Source organism: Canis lupus, chromosome 11, assembly GCF_011100685.1.
Source record: "Canis lupus familiaris isolate Mischka breed German Shepherd chromosome 11, alternate assembly UU_Cfam_GSD_1.0, whole genome shotgun sequence".
NCBI lineage: Eukaryota > Metazoa > Chordata > Mammalia > Carnivora > Canidae > Canis > Canis lupus.
In genome coordinates, this window is record NC_049232.1 from 25,792,989 (window position 1) to 25,804,362 (window position 11,374).

General features: G+C 44.1%; 1 protein-coding gene across 6 annotated transcripts in view; it reads left to right on the forward strand.

The window, feature by feature from the left end:
* Positions 1-7,046, forward strand: part of WNT8A (Wnt family member 8A) — a 48,688-nt gene extending 41,642 nt beyond the window's left edge. For 4 of the 6 annotated variants that reach the window (XM_038552278.1, XM_038552277.1, XM_038552275.1 and 1 more), the window contains exons 4-6: positions 1,052-1,177; positions 2,069-2,211; positions 3,520-4,962. In XM_038552278.1, coding sequence (XP_038408206.1) covers positions 1,052-1,177; positions 2,069-2,211; positions 3,520-4,068 — 818 coding nt within the window. In that variant the 3' untranslated portion in view covers positions 4,069-4,962. Of the gene's footprint in view, positions 1-1,051; positions 1,178-2,068; positions 2,212-3,519; positions 4,963-6,848 lie in introns of those variants that run through there. The other 2 variants (XM_038552276.1, XM_038552279.1) reach the window with 2 other exon arrangements.
* Positions 7,047-11,374: the final 4,328 nt, after the last annotated feature.

Sequence of the window (11,374 nt, forward strand, 5' to 3'; positions counted from 1 at the left end):
TGTTTGTATACACTTACCTTGCACTGAGTTGCATGAAATAAAAACAGGGAAAGGGTTCTGTGTTTGCAGCCGCTGAGGGGTTTCCCATCTGCCCAGCTGTCATAAACTCCCAACAACAGAGAAGCTGAAAGATCATATTGAGCTGTATCTCGTGTGTGTGTGTGTGTGTGTGTGTGTGTGTGTGAGCGCGCACCTGTTGGTTCTTTATAACTGTGTGTAGTAGTTTGCATAAAGTTCGTTTATATACAAAAAATACAGAGTTGCCTGAGAAGGGGGGCAAGAAGGGAGTAAAGAAGATGTGGAAGAAGAGAGTCCACACTCTCTTTACAGATTCCTGTGGGAATGTGGAGTGTGTGGAAATGAAACGGAAGAATGTTTTTTAGTAATATATGAGCTCAGTAAGTGGTAGCCATGATCATTATTATTATTAAATAGTTCCTGAGTTATATCAGAAGGAAGAAAAGGCCCTTCTCTCTTTGCTAAGTCAGCTTCATGGCCCTTAGTCCCCACTGCCCAAGGACTGGAAGCAGTGGCTAGTGAACAGAAGCCCAGGCTGGATTTTAGAAGAGCAGTGTCTTGGTCCCAATACAAGTGGTGAGGAGAGTGGCCTTGGTGCCATCACTCCCTCTCTGGGTTTTATTATCCTCACCCCCATAGGGATACTGTCTACCTGAATGAAGTAAGGATGCTGGAAAGACATGCATTGTTCTCTCAAGTAGAAGAGCATCCTCTCTCTCTCTCTCTCTTTTTTTTTTTTTGTAAGATTTTATTTACTTGAAAGAAAGAGCATGAGTGGTGGGGGGAGGGTCAGAGGGTGAAAGAGAAGCAAACTCCCCACTGAGCAGCAATCCCAATGTGGGGCTCAATCCCAGGACCCTGGGACCATGACCCAAGCCAAAGGCAGATGCTTAACTGACTGCACCGTCCAGATGCCCAGAAAGAGCATCCTTTTAAACCCAAAAGGGACAGGGGACAGAGGAGAGAAACAATTGCTTTTCTAAAGCCTCTGCTTTGAGTCACCAAGTTTCCAGTCCCCTCTTTCTCTCCAAAGCCACCAGGGAGACTTCTTTCATTCATGCCATCAGCTCTGCTGGAGTCATGTACATCATCACCAAGAACTGTAGCATGGGCGACTTTGAAAACTGTGGCTGTGATGAGTCAAAAAACGGAAAAACAGGTAAGCTGTGCTCTGTGTGGGTAGGAAGAAGCGAGGAATGCAGAGCTACATGCAGGTTAACGTCTTCCAGGGAAAGGCTAAGGGACACAGGTCCCTCAGATACCGAGATGCTAGCAGCAACTTCTTGGTGGGAGCTCCTGGACCTATACTATTCCAAGAGTTGAGCCCGGGTCCTTGATTCCAGGATCACAAAGTAGCACTGAGCTCTAAAACTAATAAGACATCGAGGAATGAGAAGGCCAAAGACAGTTTAAAGCTAACCCTCATATTTCAGGCTGAGAACAGCTTGGCCATAATCCAGAGCTACTCAATTATTTGTAGACGATCTAAGAGACTCGGATTTGTCATCAAAGAGGGAGAAGATGGCTCTAACAAGACTACTGTAGGATAATGGTGCACAATTACAGAATATTTGAGCTGCAATGAACCTGTAAGATCATCTTGGTCAGGCTCAGTATGCTTACATTTACTGTGCGTAGAAAGACTAATTGCCTAGAGATGGAAAGTACCTGAAGGGTAGGCAGTTGGCTTTGGGGAAAGGACCTTACCCACTCACCTCCACTTCCCTCTCTCACCTGCAGCTTTACATGCTTCTAGGGCTCTTGGAGAATGGTTTGGCTATGTTAGCTAAAGTGACCTTGACCCTTCTGAAACTTAGCCAGGAGGAGTATGTAGGACTTGGGCAGCCCCGGTGGCGCAGCAATTTAGCGCCGCCTTCAGCCCAGGGTGTGATGGAGCCTGCTTCTCCCTCTGCCTGTGTCTCTGCCTCTCTCTCTCAGTCTGTGTCTCTCGTGAATAAATAAATAAATCTTTAAATAATAATAATAATAAAGTTTGATTTACTTATAAAATAAAAGAAGTATGTAGGACTTATTGTTTCCTTATGTGTAGGAGGTCATGGCTGGATCTGGGGAGGCTGCAGCGACAATGTGGAATTTGGGGAAAGGATCTCCAAACTCTTTGTGGACAGCCTGGAAAAGGGAAAAGATGCCAGAGCCCTGATGAACCTTCACAACAACAGGGCAGGCAGGCTGGTAGGTATAGGAGCCCCCCAGTGAACTATCAGGATCACTATTGGCAATAGCCTCACATGTGCACAGCCCTTTACAACCTAGCAAGAGCTGTCTCAGACCCATGTGCCATCCTCATACCACCTAACAGGACTGGGATGGCCACCGCCATTCTCTGGATGACAAAGTCAGTTCAATACAACTAATAAGCATCAGAACCAGGCAATAAACTCAGATCTTCTACTTTAGTATTATTATGAAACATTACCATGTAGCCCCTTCTGCAGGCAGGTTTCTGAGAACACAGGACAATACGGTAGCAATGCCTTGCTTTCATGACAAAATTTTAAACATTTCAACTGTGTATTCTAGGAAATTAATGGGGGAGGGGAGGGAGATCATCCAAATTGTATCCTAAAATCTGTCTGGATTTCTAGGGATTGGGACTTATCTAGACTTCTCTGGAGGGGCTGTTTTCACCCAAGACTTCTGGAGTGTTCTGAATTCAAGTGCAAGCAAGTTGGATTTAAAACTAAGAGCATAAAAATTTCCCCGTGAGCCCATACCTGGAAGACCTGATTGCCCAGGGCAAGGGGAAGAGATTTTCAAGGCAATTACACACACATGGGTAATTGCCTTGCCGGTAGAGGTCCAGACTGCATGAACTCCCCTACCACTGGGAGAGGACAAACCCTCACCAATACTCCAGCCTCTACCTTCAAGACAATAACAGTGCCGATGATCATATTTTCTCCTTTAATTTACCCGGAACTTTCTTGATCATTCTTATTCCAATGACAGAGAGAAACAAGCTCAACAAGGGATGGAGTTGGGCCTAGAGCCTCGGTTTCCTATTCCTGCAACTTCTTCAACACTTGCTTGATTTTCCCATACAATACCCAACAGCACTTTAAAATTACCCTTATAGGGACGACTAGGTGGCTTAGCGGTTGAGCACCTGCCTTCGGCCCAGCATGTGATCCCGGGGTCCTGGGATCGAGTCCCACATCGGTCTCCCTGCATGGGGCCTGCTTCTCCCTCTGCCTGTATCTCTGCCTCTCTGTGTGTGTCTCTTATGAATAAATAAATAAAATCTTTTAAAAATAAATAAAATTACCCTTATAAGGCCTTTACACCCCTGAATACTCTAATTGAGAAGATCTGAGGTGGGGCCCAGGAACGAGCATTTCCCACAGGCCTCTCCAGTAATTCTGATGCTCTTCCAAAGTTAAGAAGGACAACTCTAAAATATCCCATTGAATTACTAGCCTTTGGTCTTCCCTACCCAATGTCATTTTATTTTTTGTCCTCTCTCACTTCCTCTCTCTCTAGGCAGTGAGAGCCATCATGAAAAGGACCTGCAAATGTCATGGCATCTCTGGGAGCTGCAGCATCCAGACATGCTGGCTGCAGCTGGCTGACTTCCGGGAAATGGGAGACTACCTGAAAGCCAAGTACAAGCAGGCCCTGAAAATTGAGATGGATAAGCGGCAGTTGAGGGCTGGGAACAGTGCTGAGGGCCACTGGGCCCCCACTGAGGCCTTCCTTCCTAGTGCAGAGGCTGAGCTGATCTTTTTAGAGGAGTCACCAGATTACTGTACCCGTAATTCCAGTCTGGGCGTCTATGGCACAGAAGGTCGGGAGTGTCTGCAGGACAGCCACAACACATCCAGGTGGGAGCAACACAGCTGCGGGCGCCTATGCACCGAGTGTGGCCTGCAGGTGGAAGAGAGAAGAACTGAGGCTATCAGCAGCTGTAACTGCAAATTCCAGTGGTGCTGTACAGTCAGGTGCGACCAGTGTAGGCACGTAGTGAACAAGTACTACTGCACAAGCTCCCTGGGCAGCGCTTCGGCCAGAGGCAAGGGCAGTGCTTCATAGCAAGCACTTGCTTAGTTGCAAGTGAATTTGACAATGGGAGGGGACATGGTTTCTTTCTCAGAAAGAGTGAATTAGAAAATCACATAGTTGGTCTGTAGCTCTCTTCATATCTGCTATTGATGGGGAAATGGAGGCCCAAGGTTATATAGCATATTCTTGACAGAGTTGAAATTGGAATGTGGCATTCTAACGTGGGCAGACCTCATTTAATCTCTCCTGCAAGCTGTTTCCTGGACTTTGTGTCTGTACTTTTGCATCTTGCTAAAGGGGAGTTTGGCTTGGGGGTCTTATCCAGAGGGACCCTCAAAGTACTTGTCACCATAAGTTTCAGAGGGAATGGAAGCAAAAACCAAAGAGTTCTGTTCAGACTTCTGAAGGAGCAAGCTTCCCCGATGCTGGCTAACTCCAGAAAGAACAACTATGTGTTCACGCAGATCATTGAGGCAGAAACCATATATGTACCTAGTGGGTGGCTTTTAAGGTATTGAGTTTTTCATCTGAGTATGCACTTTTAAAAAGTTCTCAGGGCACCTGACTCGCTCAGTTGGAAGAGCATGTGACTCTTGATATTGGGGTTGTGAGTTCAAGCCCTACTGGGTTCAGAGCTTACTGAAAAAAAAAGTTCTCCCCTCAAAACCCTGGGAAAACCAGGAAACCAGGACCCAACATAAACTGAGGACTTTCCCAGCTCAGAAACCACCTCTGTAGCCATGGAAAAAGAATGGTCATAGCAAATGGGCAGGTGACCCCAACTTATCTAGAGGAGGCTCTCCTCCATTACCCTGCCCAAAGAGAGAGATTTTTGCCCCCAAGAGCTGTGAAAGGACTCTTTTGTTATTTTCCCAGATTGGGAATTCAACTTCATTTTGCAATAAATGCTAGAATATACATCTACCTGAGACGTTTTATTTCTCACTTTGGTAACCTTAGGATAAGAAAGGGAATTGAGGGATCCCTGGGTGGCGCAGCGGTTTGGCGCCTGCCTTTGGCCCAGGGCGCGGTCCTGGAGACCCGGGATCGAATCCCACGTCGGGCTCCCGGTGCATGGAGCCTGCTTCTCCCTCTGCCTGTGTCTCTGCCTCTCTCTCTCTCTCACTGTGTGCCTATCATAAATAAATAAAAGTTTAAAAAAAAATTAAAAAAAAAAAAAAAAAAAAAAAAAAAGAAAGGGAATTGAAAACCCTGCTTGTATATTCCAGTTGTGCACAAAACTAAGGGAAAAACTGGAAATACACAACCCTCTTGGTATAAGTGTTTAAGAGATGATATAATTGAGAATCAGGAACTGGTCAATAGGAAAACAATGTAGACTCCTGGATTTAGGTGGTGTTATTTTAATGCAACCTAAGAAACTTGATGAACAAGGAAGCCTTTTGAACTTGAACCATATTCAAAGTGTGTTTGCTCTCTTAACTTGGGCTTCCTGGGGTGTCTGTATGCCTCAGGGAGACCCTGGGCTAGAGAGACTAGGAAAGTTGTGGATTCTACCTTCCTCATTTGCACTTCTACATCTTCCACTGGCAATCTTGGGGTGGAGAGCCCTTGGGGGCTCAAAAATTGGTCTCCTAAATTTGAGCATCTCAGCTTTAGGAGTCTCCCCTTTGTGCAAAGGCCAACCATAAACAAGTACAATGACTGATCACCAAGAGTGAAGAAACCTCTCAGCTTAATGTTTTAAATTAGAAAACAATTTAAATGTTCAACAGTAGGGCAAAGTAGTTAAATCATGGCCCCACAATGGAATATCAACCATTAAAATCATATTTTGGAGAAATACCTGGCAACATGAAAAACATACATGATATATTAAGTGAGTAAAGTTAATTACAAAACAGCATGTTCAGGATAACTCAATTTTGTTTTCAAAAACTTGAAAAAACTGGGTCACCTGGCTGACTCAGTTCTTAGGTCATGCCACTCTTTTTTTTTTTTTTTAAGATTTTATTTATTTATTCATGATATTCACACAGAGAGAGAGAGAGAGAGAGAGAGAGGCAGAGACATAGGCAGAGGGAGAAGCAGGCTCCATGCAGGAAGTCCGACGTGGGATTTGATCCCAGGTCTCCAGGATCGCACCCTGGACCAAAGGCAGGCACTAAACCGCTGCACCACCCAGGGATCCCATCATGCCACTCTTGATTTCAGGGTTGTGAGTTCAAGCCCCACACTGGGCATAGAACTGACTTTTAAAAAAAAAAAAAAAAAGAGGGATCCCTGGGTGGCGCAGCGGTTTGGCGCCTGCCTTTGGCCCAGGGCGCGATCCTGGAGACCCGGGATCGAATCCTACGTTGGGCTTCCAGTGCATGGAACCTGCTTCTCCCTCTGCCTATGTCTCTCTCTCTCTCTCTCTCTCTCTCTCTCTATCATAAATAAATTTAAAAAAAATTTAAAAAAAGAAAGAAAATATTTGCTATTGTGTAGTACCAAATAGAGTAATATGTTTACCTGTTTGTGTTTTTCTGTGTTCTTACACTTGTCTACGATAATAAATATTTTTCTTATCAAAAAGAATCGTTACTGGGGTACCTGGCTGGCTCAGTCAGTACATGTAATTCTTGATCTCAGGGTGGTGTGTTCAAGCCCTCGAAAGAAAGAAAGAAACCAAGAAACCAAGAAAGAACAAAAGGACAAAAGAAAAAAGGAAGAAAGATAGATTTAAAAAATACTTTTTATAAAATACTTCTGGAAAAAAAGAATGAGTTATTTTTTTTTTTTTAAATGCCAACAGGAAATAACCTTCTTCTTCTTCTTCTTTTTTTTTTTTTTTTTTTTTTTTTTAGTGAATAGAAATGTGAAATATTCATTAAGGAAGATGGCATCTCAAGAGAAACCATAGGGGATGCCTGGGTGGCTCAGTGGTTGAGCCTTTGCCTTCAGCTCAGGTCGTGGTCCTGGGGTCCCGGGATGGAGTCCCTCATCGGCTTCCTGCATGGAGCCTGCTTCTCCCTCTGCCTATGTCTCTGTCTCTCTCTGGGTCTCTCATGAATAAATAAATAAAATCTTGAGAGAGAGAGAGAGAAACCATAAGCAGGTACCTTGAAAGCTTACTGTGGTCTTTATTTCTTCTGGTGCATTTACAACTCCCACGGATGGTGGAAACAAGAAAAAATCCATTAAAGTACAGCCTATGTCAAGAAAATGGAAGATTTCTTCTACCTTTCTCCTAAGAAAGTTTACAGAAAGACACTACAGTTATTGACAGAGAAAGTGTGTGTGGCGGTAGTGAAAAGGGGAAAGAGACACCATCTAAGCGTAAAAATTATGGTGAAGAAATAGGCAATCAAAAGAAAAGATTAACCTGGGGCTCAGAGAAAAACAAAAATCATAAAATTATGTGGCATTGAGGTCAATCCTCCAGTGCACACAGATGCCAAAGTGCCCGTCATAAAATCTGAATTGTGAAACTGTGCTAGGGAAATGAACAAACTAGATTTTCTCCCTTCATTCCTAACGGAATCTCCATCCAAAGGACCCAGGTACTTGATGCTTTGCCATCAATCAATCACATCAACAATCTTCCTACATAGACCCTGAGCCAGAAAGGAAAGGAATTCAGATTTCTTTACATCCATCACCTTCCTGTCAGGGATCCATTCCATGGCTTACGGTGTTACTCAGCTTCCTTAGTTACAACCCTCCCCTCCTTCCCTTTTGGCTCACCCTGACAAGTGGGCTCTCATGGAGGTGACAGGACAGTAAAACTCCTATGTTCAGTACGTTCAGGACCCCAGACAGGCAGACTGGCCATAATCTATGGTGGATCTTGAAAACCTGTTGAAAAGAGAATCAGCTCAATAAGGGAAACCTGTCCACAAGCCTATTCACCCATTTCAAATCCAAGCACTGCTTCATGTGGCCTGGAGAACAGAAGCCTGTATTTTCTGTCTAGATTAAAAGGAAAATATGCTTATGCTTGCCAGGCCCCTATAAAGTTTTTTTCTCCTCCCCCTCCCACCTCTTTTTCCTCCTTCTCTTCCTCATCCTCCTTCCCATCTGACCTTTGCCATGAGTAGAACTAGGGATTCCCAAGAAAACTGTGAGGTCTGTTCCTAGAGTCTCCTAAGGTGCCCTGCCAGTCTCCTCAGGGCTTGCCAGTGGTTGTAATAGTAAGGGTGGAAAGGAAATAATGGAGCACCTATTAAGTGTCAAGGGCTTAATATATGTTATATGCTTCATCCCTGGGAACAACCCAATTAAAGAGTTACAATTATTCCCCTCTTATTACTGAGGAACTATGTCTCAGATAAGTTAAGCACTCACCCTAAAATTAAACACAAGGAGGTGGATTTGAATTCAGGCCAGGATCACACAAATCCACACGCTTTCTTTTTTTTTTTTTTTTTTTTCCACACTCTTTCTTGACACCACTTGTGCTCTGGGAGCCCAGCATCTCCGGTGACATTCTTAACTGTCTTGACAGCTTTGCCGAATGACTACCATTCATATGCAGTGAAAGGTGTCCTCTTCCTCCCTCTTCTGCAAGTAGGAGAGTTAAATTTCTCAGCCCTTCTCTAGAATGGGGAAACCTAACTTTTGACTTGCAAAGATCTTCCTTAGAATGATAAAGCAAGATAGCCTGACTCCTGCTGACTTGGGATGGCGAATCCTGGTTCACTAGGGGGTACTCAGAGAAAAAAGCTAACAATTATGGTCTATATTAGAGGTCAAAGTTTCAAAGGAATGTCAAAGGAGGAGTGTTTATTTTAGAGGGTAGAGGAAGGAAAAACAGGATCTAGAGAAAGACAAATTTCTAGCCCCAGATCACAAACTACTTCTAATAATTGATCACAAAAGATAGAGACTCGGCCCAGATACAGATGTTTGAGTTGAGGGGAAATGCAGTGAAAGCGAAAACCAGAGAAAGGGCTTCAGGAGAAGTTAAAGACCTTTGAGTAGAACTACAGCTCTAAAGCAGCTAATCCTGTCGCATTCCCTAACAAAAAAAGGGGAAAGCTGGGTTTAGAGGAGAGAAGTGTCCAGCCCTATGTCACCAAAGAAGATAACTGATGAGATAACACTAGACTCCAAGGCCCTGAACACTCTCCATGGCTGGTGCTTTGCCAACCCTTGTCAGACTGCCGTTTTCATCAAAAAAGGGACATTGGATGAACAATGCGAGTATTGAGGAAATTAGGTCAAGGCTCCAGGAAGCTTCAGACTCTACTTGGTCAATGAGGGAATAGGGAGACTAGGGGTAAGGGAACTAGGCATATGGGTGAGGGAAAAGGCCTGCTGGTATACGAGGACCCCAAACACATTACCACATTCCTCTCAGATTCTCCAGTACCTGTGCAGACCTCTGCTGAGGTGCTGAGGTACTGAGGTCCCTTATCATTTCTTCACCAGGAGCTTCTTACAGCCCAAAAGAGATCACTTGATTCAGCCACATGCTTCTCAACAGAACAGCTCCTAATCAAAAGCCTAAGGAAGAGAAGCACACTGAATACTCTGTTTTGTTTTTTGTTTTGTTTTAAAGATTTTATTTATTTGTTCATAGAGACAGAGACAGGGAGAGAGAGACAGGCAGAAATACAGGCAGAGGGAGAAGCAGGCTCCATGCAGGGAGCCCGATGTGGGACTCGATCCCAGGTCTCCAGGATCACGCCCTGGAATGAAGGTGGTGCTAAACCGCTGAGCCATCCAGGCTGCCCACATACTCAGTTTTGAAAGACCATCAGGGGAGGGGGCACCTAGGGGGCTCAGTCAGTTAAGCATCTGCCTTAGGCTCAGATCATGATCTCCGGGTCCTAGGACCAAGACCCGCCATGGGCTCCCTGCTCAGTGGGGAGTCCGCTTCTCCTTCTCCCTTTTCCTGACCCTTTCATTCCCCACTCATGGTCTCTCTCTCTCAAATAAACAAATAATATCTTTAAGAAAAAAGAAAGAAAGAAAGAAAGAAAGAAAGAAAGAAAGAAAGAAAGAAGGAAGGAAGGAAGGAAGGAAGGAAGGAAGGAAGGAAGGAAGGAAGGAAAGAAAGAAAGAAAGAAAGAAAGAAAGAAAGAAAGAAAGAAAGAAAGAAAGAAAGAAAGAAAGAAAAAAGAAAGAGACTATCAAGGGAGATGGGAGCCAGTCCTTTCCTCCTGTGATAAAGTGCTAAAGTGCTTATCAGGATGTTTGCTACATGTCTAACCTGAGTCATCAATGCTATATTTTAAGGTTACCAAATCTTTTAGGACCTCTCATTATGGATTCAGGCCTTTAAATTCTCCTTTTCTCCAAGCTAAAAACCCCTAACTAGTTTCTCACTATTTCTCTCTCACATTCTTTTTCCTAGACTGCCTTCAAATGCACCAAATCTAGGCTTCTATGAGGAGTTAGGTAGGGTGCAGGCCACATACCCTTCTCAAGCCTCAACTGCCATGACCTCTTTGTCCTCAATTATTTAAAGAATCTACCTAATCTCCACTGTCATAGAGTTTTGATCGACCCATCAGGCCCTACTTGCATTTCTCCATGGCCTGAGTTCATTTCTAACCCCCTTCACTCCAGTGAAGTAGCCTTGATCCCTGCCTCCGTCAGCTGGGACCATAATCATCAAAGTCCTCCTGTACCAGGGGCTGGCAGTGGTGCAGGGGCAAGAACATGCAACTAATATCAGGACACACTTGCTCTCTGCTCCCACCCTTGGAGAGCTTTCTTCTCTTCTCTTCTCTTCTCTTCTCTTCTCTTCTCTTCTCTTCTCTTCTCTTCTCTTCTCTTCTCTTCTCTTCTCTCTCTTCTTTCTCTTCTCTTCTTTCTTTCTTTCTTTCTTTCTTTCTTTCTTTCTTTCTTTCTTTCTTCTTTCAAGATTTTATTTATTTATTTGAGACCTTCTCCTTACCCTTGGGTATAAATGGTAATGGTATGTTTGGGAAACATCATATGTTCTTCTCTTTCCTTTTTTTTAATCCAAAAGATAACAGGAATTGCCTGCCTTTTATTTGATAAAATCTAAATATCACTGCCTATGATATCTAGTCATTACATATTTTTCTGTCTCAACAATAGGGCTGACAAGTTTCCCCTTGGAGGTAAGACCATGTTACTTCTCTGTGCCTCTATAAGCCTCTCACAACACTTTGCATGTGGTAGATGATTAGTGCTCTTCCGACATTAAACAGCTCATGGAATCTCAGAGATGGAGAAGACCTTAATCATCTCCTACAATCCTCTCATCTTGCAGAAGAGGTACAGGGACACTTGGCTGACTCAGTCAGAAGAGCATGGGGCTCTTGATCTCAGGGTCATGAGTTTGAGCCCCATGTCGTGTGCAAAGATTATTTAAAAACAAACTTTGGGATGCCTGGGTGGCTCAGCAGTTAAGCGT